Source organism: Castor canadensis, chromosome X, assembly GCF_047511655.1.
Source record: "Castor canadensis chromosome X, mCasCan1.hap1v2, whole genome shotgun sequence".
Classification (NCBI taxonomy): Eukaryota; Metazoa; Chordata; class Mammalia; order Rodentia; family Castoridae; genus Castor; species Castor canadensis.
Window position 1 is genome coordinate 53321134 of NC_133405.1, and position 20300 is coordinate 53341433.

General features: G+C 39.4%; 1 protein-coding gene across 3 annotated transcripts in view; it reads left to right on the plus strand.

The window, feature by feature from the left end:
- The window catches only part of Sytl4 (synaptotagmin like 4), a 60086-nt gene extending 40726 nt beyond the window's left edge, over window positions 1-19360 (plus strand). For 2 of the 3 annotated variants that reach the window (XM_020156954.2, XM_074062511.1), the window contains 12 exons: window positions 3440-3541; window positions 4032-4107; window positions 4440-4530; window positions 4646-4749; window positions 5321-5425; window positions 6485-6663; window positions 8006-8108; window positions 8617-8778; window positions 12893-13001; window positions 14742-14841; window positions 15564-15772; window positions 17710-19360. In XM_020156954.2, the coding sequence (XP_020012543.2) occupies window positions 3440-3541; window positions 4032-4107; window positions 4440-4530; window positions 4646-4749; window positions 5321-5425; window positions 6485-6663; window positions 8006-8108; window positions 8617-8778; window positions 12893-13001; window positions 14742-14841; window positions 15564-15772; window positions 17710-17858 (1489 nt within the window). In that variant the 3' untranslated portion in view covers window positions 17859-19360. The remainder of the gene's footprint in view (window positions 1-3439; window positions 3542-4031; window positions 4108-4439; window positions 4531-4645; window positions 4750-5320; window positions 5426-6484; window positions 6664-8005; window positions 8109-8616; window positions 8779-12892; window positions 13002-14741; window positions 14842-15563; window positions 15773-17709) is intronic. The other variant, XM_074062512.1, reaches the window with a different exon arrangement.
- The last annotated feature ends 940 nt before the right edge of the window (window positions 19361-20300 follow it).

Here is a 20300-nt window from a genome sequence, read left to right on the forward strand (position 1 = left end):
TGCCCTAGGGTTGTTTGTATCAGCTCTGGATCAGTACGTATTAATCTTTAGGAAAAAAATACAAGCAAAGAACAGTCTCCATGGGTCATTGTTAAATGGACACTCTAGAGGAATGATTCTACTTAGAATTCATTTTTTCTTTAGAGCAAATAGGGGAAAAGAATAATTTTAAAGTAAAAAGTGAAATCAAGCCCCTTACTGTGTCTTGTATTTAAAGCTAATACATTTCTAAAGGAATGACCGCTGGTTCACCTCTTGTATATCCTAGAATTTCAACTCCTGCTGTTTGTTTTCACAGAACTATCTCAAACATCATGTGACAACTTGGAAAGCTTATTTTTCAGTGGCTGAGACATTATAAATTTTGTTGCCTCATTCTTTGTTCATTTATTAATTTGTTTGATAAATATATATGAATGCCTACTATGTGCCAGGCACTATTTAAGGCACTGGGATATATTGGGAAATATAAAAAGATCCCTTGCCTGTGGACCTGAGATTTGGGAGTAGGGAACATATAAAAGAAATAATCAAGTAAATATATAATACATCAGATATTCACAAGTGTGATGGTGAATATTAAGAGATAGGGAGTGCCAGGAACATGTGTGTACATTTGGTGTTTTTTTAAGGATAGCTAGGGCAAATCTTAGTAATAAGGTGACATTTGAGCAAAGGCATGAAGCAAATGAAGGAGCCAATCTGGAAATTATCTGGAAGAGGAACATTACCAGCAGGAAAAATCAGCACATATAAAAACCCAAAGAGAGTCTGTGTTTGACACTTTTGAGTAATCTGAAACTGAGTGGGGTAGAGGGATGAGAGGAGATGAGGACAGAACTATAAGACTTTGTTGACACTGGTAGGGACTGTCTTTTATTCTGAGTGAGATGGATATCTCAGAATGAGTGGTATGATTTTAGTCTTCTTCTTTTTAAAAATTAAGGCAAAATTAAAAGAAGAGACAGTAAAGAATCTATAAGTTGAACTGACAACTGAACCCAGTGAAAAAACCATCAGCCAGACTAAAGACAGTTCAAATAAATATCCAGTTGCAAACTGGCATAATGGCAGCCCATCAATGAAAACTTGTGAGATACTTTAATAGTAAATATGTATAGATGAAAAATTGCTAATGAAATGTTTTAATATATTTTTTAATAAAGCCACAATTATGGGATATAGATGGGATGAAAATAGTTTCTAAAGTAAAATAAAACCAATAACAAGATAAAATTCACATAACATTAACCATCATTTTAGCAATCTAAAGTGTTTAATAATTCTGTGATTGTTAGTACTTTCAGAATGTTGTGCAACCATCACCACTATCTAATTTCAGAACTTTTTCATCACTCCAAAAGGAAACCTGTACCCCTTAAGTAGCCAACTCCTTTGCCCCCTCAGTCGCTAATATGCTTTCTGTCTTTATGAATTTGCCTATTCTGGACTTTCTGTATAGACTTTTCTTATAAAATGTGGTTATTTGTGCTTGGTTTCTTTCAGTTACCATAATGTTTTCAATATTCATCCATTTTGCAGTATGTATTCAGACCTTCATTCTCTTTTATTGATGGATAATACTCCATTGCATAAATATACAATAGTTTGCTTATCCAGTCATCCATAGATGAACATTTGGGTTGTTTCTACCTTTTGGCTGTTAGGAATAATGCTACTATAAACATTCATGTAAAAGTTTTTGTGTGAACATACATCTTTCAGTTCTCTTTATTTTATACCTATGAGTAGAATTGCTGGGTTCTATGATAATTCTGTGTCTGACTTTAAATTTTTTTGTTGTTGTTAGAGATCTTGCTATCCTGTAAGGTAGGCTCCTTCCTCACCCTCCAGAGTAATGGAGACTAAAGGCATGTACTACTGTACTCATATTGATTTTTTAAAGGCTCATTTGGGCTATTGTGTTGGTAGGTTGTCTAGGAACAAAAGAAGCAGAGATCAGTTCTGAAGCTATTGCAACCATTCAGTTCCTAGATGATGGTGGTTGGGTCCAAGTAATGGCTGTGGAAGGAATGAGAACTAATCAGATTTTAGATAAAGTCAAAAGGATTTTCTGATGGATTTGATTTGGATTGTGAGAGGAAATGAATTAAGGACAATTCTTGGGATTTTTGACCTGAGAAATAAAAGGAGGCAGTTTCCATTTGATGAGATTCAGAGAAGAGCAAGTTTGGAGCAGGATTAAGGCCTTGGTTTTATATTTGCTATGTTTTAAGACATCCAAGTAGGGATGTTGAATAGGCTGGGCATTGGAAAAAATAAGTCTGGAGTTTGAGTAAGAGATAAATTTGAGTTACCAGTTTATAGAGACTATTTAAAGCCATGAAACTAGAAGAGATCATTTAGAGATACTTCTAGATAGAGAAGAGAAGCAGCCCTAGGAAGAAGCCTGGCCACAATCCAAACATTAGAGTTCTGGAACTGGAGGAAGGACCACTGAAGAAGACTGAGAAGGGGTAGCCAGTGAGGTCAGAGGAAACCAGGAGAGTATGGCATCTTGGGAGCCAAAGGAGTTTACTTGACATACTTGAGAAAGAATGAATATTTCCTTTTCCTGCTTCTCTCATTCATTTTTTGAGACAAAGAGCCCAGGAATAGTGGTCTTCCCTTTAAAGACAAAGACTGCTGTTTTGAATGCCCACATTCGTCTTTTACCAAGGTGACTAAGCTGAAAAAGAATTCTGGTCTTCGGAATATTGTCTTCAAGACATACTGCTTATTTCAAGATATACTTAAGCCCTACTGAAAGAATGTATTCAAGAACTCAGTCAACAAATATTTGAGTGCCCACTCTGTGCCTGCCTGTCTTCTAGACAGTGGGAACACAAGTAGTAAAATACGTGATTACTGATCTCATGGAACTTAGTCTAATAGACATGAAACAAATCATTTGTTTAAGTTATTGACCAAGGTAAATAATTTGGTTAAAAGACATAAATAATTACATATGTGATGAATGCTGCCAAGAAAAAAAGGTACTTTGTAAACAAGGTTATTAATCCAGAGAGATTTTGAGGAATTGACATCAGGACAAACCTCAAGAAGTAGATTTAGCCAAGTGAGGAAAAGTAGTCATTGTGAAAGAACATCTCAGGCAGATAAAAGGGGAAGAGGGAGGACTTTGGAGTATTCATGGAACCAAAAGAACTTCATCTTTCTGGAATGTAAAGTGTGAAGAGGAATGGAGGGTGGAAGAAGAGGCTGGAGAAGTGAGCAGAGGCCAGACCATAAGGATTTTCTTGCCATGCGAAGGAGTTTGAATTTAATTACAACAGCAATGGGGAAGTACGGAAGAGTGGCTCTTACATTTATTTTAGGAAAATCACTTGGGCTGCCATTGTAAATGGGTTGGAAAGAGGCCCAATGAGAGGACGGAGAGCTCACTTCTAAAATGTTGGTGCCTGAATTTTTATTCTAGTGTGCCATTTGAAGTCCCAAAGCTGAAAGGAGGGAAGAGTGCACTGGAGGCTGAGAGCGAGAGTCTAGATAGTTACACAGCTGACTCGGATAGCACCTCCAGGTGAGGCTCCCCCATTTCCCTCATCTCTGCTCAACCTGAGCTCCCATTTTGCTTTCTAGCATCAGGATGCAGGTCTCCTATGCCTTGAGTATTCCTGACATCTGTCCTCAAGAAGTTGAACGAAGTCTTTTCGCCGACATCACCAGAAGTCTCTCAGTAGTAATTCTACTGATTTGGCTCTAATTACAGCTTCTTGGAGTGTGTTAACTTCCCCAGGCTTCTGCACACTGTAGGATTTTTCCTAGCTCAACAGCAACTGAAGCTTCTGACCCTTAGGAATGAGGAGGGGGGGGTGAGTGTTTGTGTTTGTGCAGAATTGCTTACCTGATCTGCATTCATTCAACATAAATTAGATGTGAAATGTACCTTCTGGATTTGGCTACTATGTTGACCCAAGCCAGTGACTTTCCTTCCTTGCTAGAGCTTTGAGCTCTGATAGAAGAGGAAGGGGAGGAGGTAACTTAGTGGTAACTTCTAAATCTATCTTCAGGAGAGACTCTCTGGATAAATCTGGCCTCTTCCCAGAATGGAAGAAGATGTCTGCTCCTAAATCTCAGGTAGAAAAGGTAAACTTCAGGTTATTGTTCTCCCTGCTCTTCTTTCTTCCTTCCCTCCCTTCTTTCCTTCCTTCCTTCTTTTTTTATCTCAATCAGAATTTAAATCAGAACATCAATGAAACAAATTTTGCTTCAGATTCATGTTGAGGTGTTTTTTAAGATTTTGGTTGAAATGCTCATGAAAATGCCTTTTCTACTACTTCTAGGCATTTATTCTTTCCTTTAAGTTTGTCATAGTTGAATGGAAATCTGAAGCTTATTCTGTTTAAGGCTATCAGTCCTTATTCACTCCTTCTACCTACCAGACTTTTTTCCATTTCCTTGCCCTTATTCCTTCCTAGGAAGTTCAGCCAGGCAGTCAAAATGCAGTACCGATTGATGAGGCTGAAATGATATTCAAGAAAAACACCAGAAAAACCCTCAGGCCTTCAGGTAGCCAGTTTCCTTTCATGGCATTTTGGGGCTGAAGTTCTGAGTATCTTTGCTGGGCTCTTGGTATAGAGTACAGTGGGTCTCTTTTGACTTGGGTTTTTGGTCTTCCACTCAGAATATACGAAATCTGTGATAGATCTTCGTCCAGAAGATGTGGGGCATGAAAGTGGCTCCTTGGGAGATAGAAGCAAATCTGTCCCAGGCCTCAGTGTGGATATGGTAAGTGCACTTTGTATTTCACTTGGTAATGGTATTAACTTTTTGTATTTAAAGTTATGGCTTTAGTGCCTGATATTCTTAATCAACCAGTCTAATTCTTTAGGATAAGGCAACATGGCTCTTTATTCCCCAAAATTTCTGAAGTAAATTCAGTTCCTGTTTCACTTAAAGGAAAGGACTAGACTTCAGTTTAGTGTATTTGTTTGTTCTTATCCTTAATTTAAAGTGTAGGTTTCTGTCTCTTATCTTCTAACTCATTGCTGGATATCTGGTTGGCAGCTCAAATAATACTTATTTTGATTAAACTATGAAGAGATGGTTGGATTGGGGCAGTCAAATGTGAAAGAGTTATAGCTACTATGAAAAATATTAAACACTCTACCTTATTCTTTTGAGATTTAAGAATGATGGTTGGAGTAGAGCTGGGAATCCAGAAATGGGGAGTCATATAAAAATAAGAGTATGTGCACACATGTTCACATGAAACCTCAGGCTCCCAATAAAGGAAAGATACTAGTCTTTGAAACTTTTCTTATTTTTATTAACTCTGAATCACTATGTATTGTTGTAGGAAGAGGAGGAGGAGGAAGAAGAGGAGGAGGAAGACATTGACCACCTGGTGAAGTTGCATCGCCAAAAACTTGCCAGAAGCAGCATGCAAAGTGGCTCTTCCATGGTAAGTTGTATTAGTTCTATGGTTATAGACATATTAGAACACCAGAAAGGAAATACAAGCTTCCATAGGGCATACTCAGGACCCTGGAAATCATCCTAATCATTCTTCCCTGGTAAAGAGGTGCATTTTTTTTTCCTATCCTTAATTCAGACCATAGGTACTCAGTGTACATCTATATAACTTCCTGAGCCTCTCCCCTGGAGATTCTTTAATTAGGTAATTAGGTCTAGGGACATTCTTTATCACTTTGTGAGAAGTAACCATAACTGCTCTAAAAAAGTTTTCATACCATGAAGTGAGCAAGATCAGAGTTATTCATCATAACCCACACCATATTCCCACATTAAAGAGAGGTAAGTGTTATGACAAGGCCTTTGACCAGGTTAACCGATATCAAGATGTAGGTTAAGAATCAAACAATACCAGTCAGTATCATAAGGTTAAAGGAACGTTTAAGAATCAGGGCCTAGTTCTATCACAAGCATGAAGATTGATGTTTAGGCAAATAGGGTCAGAAATAAGGGTGATTAGAGTTTCATACCACACAGGAAGAGAATATAGAACTCGCACAGCTGAGAGTACCTTTCTACTTCCAGTATTGTATCCCCCGCCCCCATTCTAGACTAATGTCTTTTTTCTGTAAGCCTTGATAGAGATAAAGCAGATAATTAGGGCACCTTGTTTTAATTAGTAACCAACCATACTAGCCAATGTTTCAACATATACAACACATACCACAATTGGACTTAACTATATCATACCTTTTCTCCTTGCCTGCCTTCTGGGGAAAGTGAAAAATTAACAATAAAATGTTTAAAAGGTGGGGAAAAGAGAAGCTAAGAGCCTGGATGAGCCATAAGCTGATTTATTAACCTGAACAATTATGAATGCATTGCTAGCTCTGCCTTCTCCTCTGGGTAAAGGACTGTTGGTAGTACTGGCTCCTTACAGCTGCTTCTGAAACTTGCTCAGTGACTCTGGCATTATCACGATGGAAGATGTAAGCAATATGCGTGTCGGAGTGTGTGTTCTGAGACATTTGTGGTGGTTTATCTTCAGAGTACCATTGGCAGCATGATGAGCATCTATAGTGAAGCTGGTGATTTTGGGAACATCTCTGTGACTGGCAAGATTACCTTTTCCCTCAAGTTTGAGCAGCAAACACAGACTCTGGTCATCCATGTGAAGGAATGCCAGCAGCTGGCCTATGCTGATGAAGCTAAGAAGCGCTCTAACCCGTGAGTGCTTCTGGGACCAAGCAGACCCTGGCATCTGTCTGGGCACTCTTGAACCAAGCTTATCACCTCTAGGGGGAAGGGAGGTATGATATAGGAAAGGGCCCAGGACTGGGAAAAGGCAAGAATGGAATATCTAGGAGGGTTTGGTGTACCTTTTGTCCCCAGTAGTACTGGGTAAACTTGGCTTCACTCTTTCTAGGCAGGCACTCTACTGTGTGGGCCATTCCTCCACCCCTTTTAGTATTGATTGTTTTTGACATAGGGTCTTGCTTTATGTCTGGGCTGGCCTGGACTGTGATCCTCCTATTTGTGCTTCCTTATGCAGCTAGGAATAACAGGTGCATGCTGCCATGCCCACACACTGTTTGACATGGGGTCTTCTGACCTTCCCCCCTTCCCCGGGCTGGCCACAAACTGATCTGCCTGATCTCTTTTTTTTTTCATTTTTCTTTTATTATTCATATGTGCATACAAGGATTGGTTCATTTCTCCCTCCTGCCCCCACCCCCTCCCTTACCACCCACTCCGCCCCCTCCCTCTCCCCCCACCTCAATACCCAGCAGAAACTATTTTGCCCTTATCTCTAATTTTGTTGTAGAGAGAGTATGAGCAATAATAGGAAGGAACAAGGGTTTTTGCTGGTTGAGATAAGGATAGCTATACAGGGCATTGACTCACATTGATTTCCTGTGCGTGGGTGTTACCTTCTAGGTTAATTCTTTTTGATCTAACCTTTTCTCTAGTACCTGTTCCCCTTTTCCTATTGGCCTCAGTTGCTTTAAGGTATCTGCTTTAGTTTCTCTGCGTTAAGGGCAACAAATGCTAGCTAGTTTTTTAGGTGTCTTACCTATCCTCACCCCTCCCTTGTGTGCTCTCGCTTTTATCATGTGCTCATAGTCCAATCCCCTTGTGTATGCCCTTGATCTAATGTCCACATATGAGGGAGAACATACGATTTTTGGTCTTTTGGGCCAGGCTAACCTCACTCAGAATGATGTTCTACAATTCCATCCATTTACCAGCGAATGATAACATTTCGTTCTTCTTCATGGCTGCATAAAATTCCATTGTGTATAGATAGCACATTTTCTTAATCCATTCGTCAGTGCTGGGGCATCTTGGCTGTTTCCATAACTTGGCTATTGTGAATAGTGCCGCAATAAATATGGATGTTCTGCCTGATCTCTGCCTCTCAGGTAGCTAGGCTTGATCCACAGTGTCAGGCCTTGATGTGACATTTTTAACATTGCATTCATCATTGCATATTTATATGCAGAGAGGGGAAGTAAGAAGGAGCTTGAGAAAGGATGGTGAATTACTCAGTACTATCTTTGGATTCTAGCTACGTGAAGACTTATCTTCTGCCTGATAAGTCACGCCAAGGAAAAAGAAAAACCAGCATCAAACGGGACACAATCAATCCACTATATGATGAGATCCTCAAAGTGAGTCTAGACCTTGAGGGGAGAAGAACTTGTTCTGTCTTGTGCCCCAAGCTGCACCTATGCCTCTTTAGCATAGCTGGTCAACATGGTTTTCAGTGAGCCATGTCTGTGTGTGAGGACTCACTATTGGCATTTGTCCACATCTTGACCTCCTAGAGATGAGGAAAAGGTGATTTGGCTTCCTTGGATTGTTGTGAAATTAGAGATTCACATGGCCACAAATCTCATTTTAAAAAGTCTTTGGCAATTATTATGGATGTTCCAGGGCCCTCTCACCCACTCAAGAAAAAATTAATCCATTTTCTAAGTTTGCCCTTGGACCATGGTAGATTTTTGTGAAATGGGGTAAATTGAAGGTTTGAGTGAGGAAACTCAAAGTACTTAAGAATTAAAATAATTTTATATCAAGACTATAGACTTTGGATATAAGTTGCTAAAGGTTTGGAAGAATCTTTTTAGAGAAATTACCACTAACTGATCATCTTGGGCTTCTACTTTTCCTTCACAGTATGAGATCCCAGAATCTCTCCTGGCCCAGAGGACCTTGCAGTTTTCAGTTTGGCATCATGGTCGTTTTGGCAGAAACACTTTCCTTGGAGAGGCAGAAGTCCAGATGGATTCCTGGAAGCTTGAAAAGAAAAAGGATCATTGCCTCCCTTTACATGGAAAGGTAGTCTTCTTTAACAGCTCCTTCCACTGCTTAGAACTGAAGTCAATTTTCTGGTCTGTGCAGAGCAGCTTTGAATGTAGTCTTGTGTAGAGTTCTAGCACACCCTGCTGGCGTTTCTGAGTTTGACAGCAATTTCAGAGCTGTATTTCAAGTGTACATAATCTCGCCTGTGTAAAAGTAGGCAAAGTATGAAGCCACGGTGTTGCTTTGAAACTCTTTCCTATGTGTATAAGATTTGCTTCTTAACCTTCCAGAGTCTGTGTGTAGATATTGTAACTTGTACCTCTTCTCCAAGCTAACCTTCTGGGTGTATACTAAACTGTATTCCTTTTCCAAGCTAACCTTCTTGCTAAAGAACTAGGAAGCAAAGCAATTCATAGAGCTTCAATAGCTGTACTCTTAGTTACTTATCCAGGTCATGGGAATTTTTGGAGATGGTATCCTCAGATAAGAGTGTAGCAGTATGGCATAATTGTGCCTGGCATCTCAGTGCATACCTGGATTGGAATCTTGGTTTTGTTACTTAGGGAAATTACCTAACTTCTGTGAGCCTTAGTTTTCTTTATATAGAAAATGGACGTATAAATAATATTCCTCTTTGCAGAATTATATGTAAAGAACCAGTAAGTGTCCGATACACAATGAATATTCAGTGGGTTGTTGTCATTATGGTTGACATGAAATTGCTGAAACTGAAGACTTAGTCAGCAACTTCTTCTTTATCAGAACTAAAGGAGGGCAAAGTTTTAAGAAAATTTTATACTAGCACTTAAATGTTTAGACAATACATGGTGCAAAGAATATTTTTGGAAAGATAGACAGGAAACTTATAATGGTGGCTGCCTCTAGGAAGGGAGCCTGAGGTAGAAAGAAGATTTAGTTTTCTCTATATACCCTTTTTAAAACTTTGAACTTTTTACCATATTAAGAAAATTAAGCATAAAAGGATTTATATTCATATTGTTCCAAATTAAAACAACATAAAAAGAAAGTAGGTTTCATTCCTTAGAAATAACCACTATTCACAATTTCTAGAAGTTTTGTAGTAAGCAGCACAGATATACATATATGTATTTATATGTTCTTTTTTATGCAGTTAAGTTCATATGAACCTTGTATATGTGTATATGTATATATATTGAATTTTCATTTAACAACTTTTCATGGTCATCTTTCTGTGCCATCACATCTCATTTTAATAGTGTTCTGTTATGTGCCTATATTATAATTTATTTACTATTTCCCCACTAATAGGCACTTTAAATTGTTTACTTTGTTTTTAAAACTATGCAGTAATATATCTTGGTGTTTTTTATGGTTCTGGGTATTGATCCCAGAGCCTTACACAGGCTAGGCAAGTGCTCTACCATTGAGCCATACCTGCAGTCCCTATCTTGGCCTACTTTGGGGGATATAAAGTCAGAGAACTTCGTAGTGGTGGAATTGATGAGTCAAAAGAAATGTATATTGAATAATTTTATAGCTGTGGCCTTCCAAAAAAGTGATGCATTAAATTTGTCCTTTTAAATGTTACTAAAAACATGAAAGCAATTAGTATAAAACTATGTTACTAAAATTGAAATTTTCTTAAGCATTCAGCCTGTAAGTCATTCTCTCAGTGGCTTAAATTTTATGTAATTATATTGGAAGTGTCACTGTAAGCCACCATGAACTACTGCCAATAAAAATATTTTACATAAGTCATAAGAACTGCATTAAAATGGAGATATCTGCTCTTTGCAAATATTTTGAGCCAAAATGAAAATGTGCTGCTGAAACAAATATGCCAGTTTATAGCTAATACTAAGTTTTAGTTTTTAAGAGTACACTAAAGTTAAATCTAGAAATTAATAAATTGTGTAGACATTTTGTAAATAACAAAAGGACCATTTCCATATTACTATATCTCTTTTAACTGGAAACATTCTACATTTGTTGTTTCTGAGATTTCATTTTGCCCCATGCTCCCATTTAGTTTTCTGTTGCTGGCATTCCAATTCTTTTCTCTCCCCTAGCTATTAAACTTTGTTATTCTGGGTGTGTGGCAAATTGATCAAAGCCTGTGGAGATTATGCTTCTTGGCATCCGTATGATCACTGGAGAGGACCTAGCTTAGAGAAGACCCAAAAATACTGGCAGTGAAAGAAACACCTCTAGTCTGCACAGTTTATGCTGTGAAACGCAAAGCAGATAGCCAAAAGAGTGAAGCAGTTCTGCCACCCAAACCAAAGATGATAAACCACGTGCTGTTCATCCCTGACATTCTTCATTCACTCTTACTTCATTCAGTAAATATTTGTAGGGTGCCTACTATATACTATGTACTTTGCTAAGTGTTGGGCATACCAGGATGAATCCTATGCTTTTGGAACTTAGTTCCTAGTGGTAGAGACAGACACTAATTAAAAATAATATAAACAAGGGGTTGGGGTATAGCTCAGTGGCAAAGTATGTGTCTTGCATGCATGAGGCCCCAGTGCAAAAATAAATAATTAAAAATTGTGACATAGTCAAATCTGTGTAACAGTTTCACTGAGCCCTCAAATCTTTACAAACCATCTTTCAAAACGACTTTTTTAATCTTTAGAAGTCATGTAATACACTCCATACAAAAAGATACTATAGATATTAATATCGAATAAGTAGGGAAAGTGCTTTTTTCTTTTCCTATTCTCTCCCCTCTCTATAGGAAACAAGTGTTAGGCTTGTCTGTATCCTTCTGAGTTTGACTATGCAGTGTAATATAATAACTAAAAGCCTGAACTCTGGAACCAGTCTGTCTGAAATTGAATCCTTGCTCTTTTAATTACTAGCTGTATAACCTTGGGAAAGTTACTTAACCTCTCTGTTCTTCTGTTCTATAGCCCATAAAATGAGGATAATAATACCTATTTCATAGGGACTAGACCTTGATGATTAAACAAAATGATATACTTAAAGTACTTAAAACAGTGCCTGGCACATAGTAAGTGCTATGTAAATGATAATGATAATAATCATTATATACATACATATATTCCTGAGAATTTTTCTACGTCTTGCTTTGTTGACTTAACAGTGTATTTTGGATATTTTTCCATTTCAGCAGGTACAGATTCACTGTATTCTTTTTTATGAATAAAAATGAAACCACAGTTTCGGTTTATTTTACCCAGCAGTTTTGATAAACTTCTTGTAGGCATATAATTAAGTATATCTTAAATTCAACCAAGATCTAAAGTGAAAAATGACTTCTAGAAGCAATCAACACATACCAAGATGCAAGATAGGGAGTTGCATCTAGAATCATCCAAACAATTCTTATTTTGTTTTTTGAGGGACTCAGGGCTTCATGCTTGCAAAGCAGGCACTCTACTGCTTGAGCCACCTCCAGTCAATTTTGCTCTGGTTATTTTTTGAAAATGGGAAGTATTTTCCTGGGCTGGCCTTGAACCATGATCATCCTGATTTCGGCCTCCCAAGTAGCTAAGATTACAGGCATGACCTACCTGTGCATGGCTAAAACAGTTTCTGTTTTAACCTGTCAGATTGTCTCAGGATGGCCATCTTCAAATTGTTATCCAAGAGAGGAAAGCCGAATGGCTTGTTTCCTGCAGTAGCACTCCCCCTTTCTGTACTTACACTTGGCCTATCAGAAATAGTTGTCACCTTCAAAGCCTGTGTTTTTTCTGATGACAGCATGCCACATTACCACATAAATATATTGAAATCACTCATTGAATTCTTCCTATAGTGATCAATATTTTGATTGTTTCTACTTTGTGGCTATTACTAACAATGCTGGTAGCAAGATTCTTCATCCTGGTGTAAGTCCTTTATGAGTTTTTGTGACAACCTTATGGGAAGACCTTCGAGGGCATTGGGAATCTAGTAACTGTATCCCAAGGTGGTATAATAGTGGATATTGGAGAAGACTCTACTGGTTCTTCTGCATCTCTTCCTGAAGAAACTGCCTTAGAAACCTGGACTAGGGACCCTGGATTCTGTCCAGATGAGAAGGTCCTTCTTGTGCTATGAAGCTGTTCTTGGGGATGGTTTTCAAGTGCCCTCAGGGAGATGTTCCAACAGTTCCTGAGAGGCCTGGTTTAACCTGTTTGGTTTCCCTATATTTCAGATCAGTGCTGATTCTCCAACTGGCTTGCCATCACACAAAGGCGAGTTGGTGGTTTCATTGAAATACATCCCAACCTCCAAACTTCCTGTTGGAGGTGACCGGAAAAAGAGTAAGTTTTCTTTGGGCCCCTGAATTTAGCTCTTAGTCTTCTGCACAAGGATCTGCGTGAGGCTGGTGCTGGCACTGTTGGAGAGACCAGACTGGGATGCTCCCTGGATATTCCAGGGAAGATTGTTTACTAAGTAAGCATTTTCTGCATTTCTCAACCAGAAGAGAATGTGTGGAATTTGAAATTTTAAAAATTATTTAGGCTATTAAACTGACTTGGTCTTGGTCCAGCTGGGGCAAGCTACTAAGAGGACAAAAGAGAACAGAAACTTTGGGGCTGAGAAGGGTGGCTGGAAGGAGTGGTAGAGTAGTAGGGACAGCAAGTTGAAGGCTAAGGAAGAGTAATTCAACTTCCAGGTACTTTGCTAGTGAGTAGGATATGTAGATGAGGAAGATATATTTGTCCCCTGTTGAAGAGGTTACTTCAGCAAGAAAGATTAACCATGTGCTCAAAGGTCCAAATGTAGAAGTGATGAATTCTGATTACTTTGGGGAGAGCTTTGAAGAATAAGTAATGTGGAAACTAGATTTCAGATTTTTACCAGGCAGAAAAAGAGGGAGGCTGAGGAAAGAAGAGCATTTCCTTCTAGAAGAGGGGACAGGATGAGTACAGGTTTTAAAAAGACCAGCTTACATGGGGCTGTATGTGTGTAGGGGGAGTGAGCCCTTGTTTTAGTGGAGCTGGAGTTATAGTGTGTATTTGTATATGTAGGAGTGGGGCTGGAATTGGAGATGAGGCAGAAGCCCAACTGAAAAAGGCCTTGAATGTAAAGATTCTTCAGCAATGTGAAATCTAAGTTCTTAGAAATATACCTTCAGCAAGATCTAATCAAGAGTATTTGGAATCTCAATGAGGTCCCAAGGAGGGTGTGCAAAATTATAAGAGGCAAGGATAGAACCATAAGGAGTAGCCACATTTTAAAAGATGAAGAGAGGAAGAAATGCCAGTGAAGTAGGTTACCAGGAGAGAGAAATGCCAGGAGAGAACTTCAAGAAGGAGATGGGGGTTGTCAATAGCAGGAGATCAGGCCAGATGAGGATTGAGAAGACATGGCTCATTGGTATTTGATAGGATTGTATTTTCAGTGGATGAGTGGAAGCATAATCCAGATTTCATTAGAAACTAGGCTGAGTGAGTGAGGCCAAGAAGTAGAGGTGGTGAATATGGGCGTTTTCCCCAGGGTACTTGCTGGTGAAAAGACATAGAGAATAAATAGCTTGAAGAAGGGATAAGATTGAAGGGAGGCTTTCTTTTAAATGCATTAAAAGATTATATGAGATTAGCATATGTTTAGACTGAGGGGAGGGTATCCATGGAGAAAGAGATTAAAAGTGGCAGGTGAGGGTTGAAATTGATGTTGCCTGATGGGATCAGAAACTCAAGCAGTTTTTCAATCATTCAGTAAATATCAGGCATCTTTATTTCTCTAAGCTTCAATTGTCTCATCTATAAAATGAGGATGATGGTAGTGTTTATCTTATAGGCTTGTTTTGGGAATTAAATGCTTAAGGCAGTGTCTGGCTATGTATAGCCAGTTTTCAATAAGTACTTACTGCTATTAAGCATCTGCTGCCTACTGCTGGATACTGTGCTAGGAACTGAGGATGCAAGTCAGGCACAGTTCAGTTGTTACAAAGCTTGCTGCTTTCAGGAACAAAGAAAGGAAGTGCTATGTAGATAAAGCTCATGATAAATTTGAAGGTATGGGGGCTCACTTGCTATGCCTGACATCCCTTATAGGTAAAGGTGGGGAAGGGGGAGAACTCCAGGTGTGGATCAAAGAAGCCAAGAACCTGACAGCTGCCAAATCAGGAGGGACTTCAGACAGCTTTGTCAAGGGGTGAGTCCCTGGACCAGAACCAAACTAACCAGCTTCAATACAAGAGTTAACAGAGGAACCCAATTTATCTTTCTCTGTGGATCCTATCCTAGTCCTTCCACCCGCAGCAATTTTGTACCTGCAGCTAGGTAATGGGAAAACCTCCAGAACTACCTTTGTACTGGTTTGAACTCAGTTTGCACAGGGCTGTGGTATTAATTTCCAAACAGGAAGGTGGCATATAGACAGATTCTGACTTATTTTTGACTCCTGTTCCTCATTAGTCCTAGGTCAAAATCTGCATTCCCTGACTGTCTAGCTTTGGGAACTTAGGGCTTTGTTTCCCATAATTTTTAAGTAATGCTAGCTTTTCCAGATTATAGATCACTCACTTACTTAAGCTTCCTAGCAAATCAATGTTTGGCTAAACCTAGAGATACTCCTACTTGTCTTTTGTAGGAACAATGGACCCAAATATTTAAAACTCATTTTTGGTGGTGCATAGACAACAGACTGACTAATAATATATTCATTTTCTCTCCAGGTTAAAGGAAGTGAATGAGGTGAATGATCTAGTGGAGGTAGTGGGAAGTCTGCTTCAGCAGATTCAAAGGAGGAGTGTATGCACTTGGATCTGGGTGTTGACTCTGCTTCCTGGGCTAGGCCTGTGGTAGGGGAAAAGGCAATTTAGGCAGATATTGCCATCTTTTAGTAGGTGCTGATTATTCCCTACCTTCTGCCAGATACCTCCTTCCCATGAGGAACAAGGCCAGTAAGCGTAAAACACCTGTGATGAAGAAGACCCTGAATCCCCACTACAACCACACTTTTGTCTACAATGGTGTAAGGCTGGAAGATCTGCAGCACATGTGCCTGGAACTGACTGTGTGGGACCGGGAGCCCTTGGCCAGCAATGACTTCCTGGGAGGAGTCAGGCTGAGTGTTGGCACTGGTGAGAGTCTCACCCCTATCCTCGTTTGTCTTAAAGTCCCAGTACTTCCGCATGCCACACATAGTTCCTGTACGACAGAACTTTCCTTCTTTCCTTTCAGTTAACATTCAACAAATATTTATTGAGTGCTCATGATGTGCCAGGCCTAGGGAAGGCTGAACTCCCATACTGTTATGTGTACAGAAATGTGACCCTGATAGCTAGGAACTCTATCATCCTCTAACAAAAAAAAATCTGCAAATCTTCCTTTGTATCTGTACCTCTAATTTTGATCTTTTGTCCTGTTACTATGAAAGAAAGGTCCTTGCTAGCAAAGTTCAACCTCTCCAAGTGTTCTGGATCATCCTCTTCCCCCTTTTAATGACCCCACTTCTGTAATCTCCATTTTTCCTGTATGATCAGTTTCATTCTCTTTACTGACTGAATATAAATACAGATATGTTTGGTGTTTCCAATCTCATTAAACAAAAATAAACCTTTCCCGGACCACGTCCCCCCTCTAATTTCTTTAAAAAAATGGTCTCTCCTTCCTCACTTCTCTCAGTCCCACCACTCTGCTGACAGATTGCTCATGCCAAAGTGGTGTTCTCATCGCACTAGACTTCTCAGCACTATTTAATATAGTACATCACTCTTTTTCTTGAAATAATTAGCTTCTAGTCACATTACACTCTGATTCTCTTTGAACCCACTGCTCATTGTTTCCCAATTTTTTTTTGTAGGTTTCTCACTCTATACCCAAACTCTAAATGTTTGTGCTTCTCCGGGCTTAGTTCTCTTCTTTTCTGTCTCTACAGTTTCTGGATTCCCATTGCCTTAAAAATACTCTTATTTACTAATAACTAACACAAAGCATCTCAAGTGATATTTTTAAAAATTTAAGCTAGTTCATGTCATTCCCCTGCTTAAAACCCTTCAGTGACTTCCTGTCCTACTTAGAAAACAATCCAAAGTTCTTATCAAGCCTATAGACCTCCTAGATAATGTGGACTCTGTTCCTTTCTGAGCCTTCTCTTCACTCTCAAGCTTGCTCACTGTGCTCCAACATAATGGCTTTAATTTTGCTTTCTAAATATACCATGCTCATTCCTACCCCTGAATATTTACATTGATTATTCCCTCTGTCTGGAAAGGCTGGCTTCTTGCCATCCTTCAGAGTCTCCTCAGAGTCTCTCAGCTTGGTCTATCCACAGTAGGTCCTGATCCAGGCCCTGTAAGACACCGTCTTCATTTTCTTCCTAACACTGATCTCACTATCTAAAATAGTCTTGTTAATGTGCTTATTTTATTTTCTAACTTTCTATTCAAATATAAGCTGCTTGAAGACAGGGACTTTTTCTGCTTTGTTCACTGTATCTCCAGAACCTAGAAGAATACCTGGCACTAGTAGGCATCCAGTAAATGTTTGTGGAATGAATGAATGTCTAAGAAAATAGGAATGAAGCTAGATACTCCTAACTTTAGGCATGGAGTCTACAGCTAGAGAGAGAGAGTTGTTCAGCTTTTCAAAAAATTATTAAGTGAAGTTGCCAGTAACAGAAAGATAGTAGCTCTGGCATGAGGTATCAGACATCAGTGCTCTGTAACAACCTCTGAAGTCTCTAGTGACTGTGTGTCATTCAGAGTTCCATTTCATCAACCTGAAGTCTCCTGATAGACACAGAAACAGAAATATGTACGCTCTTTGTGGGATCAACAGAGAGCACTTCTCTAATTGCTGTCCCCATCAGCCCATCTCCACTGCACAATTTTTTTGTGGTACTGGGGTTTGAACTGAAGGCCTCACGCTTGCTAGGCAGGTGCTCTACCACTTGAGCCACTCCGCAAGCCTGCTCAATGTTTTCTTATGGGATGACTTCCCTTGCTGTATAACCCATCTTCCCTGGTAGGCTGAGGAGTAGGGCCCCTGTTCAGCCTCCTCTGGTGTTTCTCCTCAGGGATCAGTAATGGGGAAGTGGTGGACTGGATGGACTCGACTGGGGAAGAAGTGAGCCTGTGGCAGAAGATGCGACAGTACCCAGGGTCTTGGGCAGAAGGGACTCTGCAGCTCCGTTCCTCGATGGCCAAGCAGAAGCTGGGTTTATGAGTCATCCATAGGGTCCTCTGCAGGTCCAGCCCTAGCCAGGGCAAGTCAGAGGAAGTCAAGAAACCAAAAGAAAAAATTTCTAATTTAATATGTATGTGTTGGATGTGTGTGTACAAAATGTATTCCTGCAAATCTCATTTTCCTAGCTATGGTAATGCACAGTTGTTCCCCCTTTTAAAGCAGGCTCAAGAATAAGGGTCTCTTCAAAATATTTTTTTGTATATAATCTAGTATATTGTCAGAATACATTCTTTCCTGTACCTTTATGTGGTTTAATCAACTTTAAAAAAATCTTTTAAGACAACTTTTTACCTTTTGTCTTGCTGTCCTTGTTCCTACTTCCCCAGGAAGCCCTGGCAACTTTTGACATTAATTCCAGTCTGTGGTTTGAGGTGTGCCTGATCTGAGTCTCAAGCTCTGGGAAGCAGGGTTGGGCTACTAAAAACAGGGGGATATGGGAGAAAGGTAAGTAGGTCCTGTCCTTCCTCTCCAACTTGTACTTTTAACTCATCTTCTACCTCAATAAATTTCTGCCTTTTAACTTTTCTTTTAAGAAATGTCTACCTTGCTTAGGTATAATGGTTTTTCTTGAAATGCTAAGAAAATTCCCTAGCTCCTTCCAGTTTTAGACACCTTTATTAGATCTTTGGGGAACCCATATAATGGAGTCACTTTAGAAAAGCACTCTAATTAGATAATGGCCTTTTGACTGACTCATGAACATGTCCAGTGAGACCTTCTGGTTGATCCCAGAGGACCCAAGTGATGGAGAGTAAAGTGTTTCACAGTGCATGCTGCATTTTAAATAGATACAGCAGTTGTTGGAGAGAGAACTCATTTCTCTAATAAAAATGAAATGTCTTCACTCTCATGTACCACATCTTTCCACAAGTTTGTGTCTGTCTGGTGTATTTTGTTACACAGACCTCTGTGTCAGCCAGAAGAGACAAGGATTATCTAAACTGGTACAGTGTTCTCTCAGGCTGGGGACTATTAGTGCTCCAAGAAGATGTAGACAGATAATCTCCCAGTTATTCTGACTTCCTGCCTGATAGCTGATGTAGTTGCAGGTTCCATTTTCCTGTTGTACTCTAAATTTTCCCAACATATAACATGGGAGTACTGTGTTGAGGGTTTTCAAAGAGAGTTATAGTGAGCTAATTTTCATTTCTAAGTTACTCACTCTTCCAAACTGACCATTTTATTCTTACAAGTGTATCTATATAAAGGTGTGTGTGGAAGGGGTCTAATACCAGAGAAAAAATCCATTTTAATAGAGCCATCTGCTAGCTGACTCTCCTGTAAGACCACTATATTGAGGGCAGCTACTGTGGTTTCTATTCTATGTGCAAACTGAATGGAGGGATTTTTTTTTTAGATTTATTTGGTGTGGATTGATTCTGCAAGTATAACTTAAGATCCTATGTTGTAAATGTTGTAACTTGCTCTTTTGTTTTCCATCCCAACATGTGTGCTACAATAAAGCTTTCTCATTTGTGTAATGTTTGCATTTGATAGTTCTATAGACTCTTTTGTCTCTGATATCCAACTTACTGTTGCTTTTTTTTTTTTTTTTTTTGCATACTGGGGCTTAAACTCAGGACCTTCACCTTGAGCCACTCTACCAACCCTATTTTTGTGAAGGGTTTTTCAAGATAGGGTCTTGTGGAACTATTTGGCTGGGCTGGCTTCAAACCATAATCCTCCTGATCTCTTGCCTCCTGAATAGCTAGGATTACAGGCATGAGCCACCAGCACCCGGTACTGTTGCGTCTTTTAAATGTGGCTTGAAGTGTAAGGACTAGAGTGAAAAATGCCCTTCCCTAACCATCCTGTTCTGACTTGAAGAAAATTTGCCTTTTCCCACATTGATGCATGACACCTTGTTTGGTATCTAAAAGTGGCATTACTTTTCTCTCTCTCAAGTACTAAGGTAACTAGCCTTTAGCTTTGTAGACCCTCCTTGCTGGAGGGAAGAGAGAGATGTCTACACGGGGAGGTGAGGGAAGACATTCCCTGCTATAAGCACTTCTTTATGGATTCTTCAGTTTTGCTGGGAGGAGGGAGTTGTCTCTCTACTACTTCTGCTACCATTATTTAATTTTGAGAGCTAAATAACACAGATGCTAACTAACCCATCTGTGAAACAAAGCTCTGGGTTTCTAGATAGAGTCCAAGTGGTTCTTGATCTTTTGTGCAAAATGGCATTAATGTATATCAAATGTTTTATACATACACACACACACATATGACTTTATATACTTTCTTAATCTCTTCAACCACATTATGAAGTAGGAAATCTTCCCTTCTTTCAGAAACTCAAACCCACTGTTATGGGATAGATTTGGGATTTGAGTCAAGGTCTGACTTTCCTATACCATGCTGCCTTCTGTGAGAATGATGCGTGTATTATGGGCAAAGAGTCAAAGGAAAGAATAACTC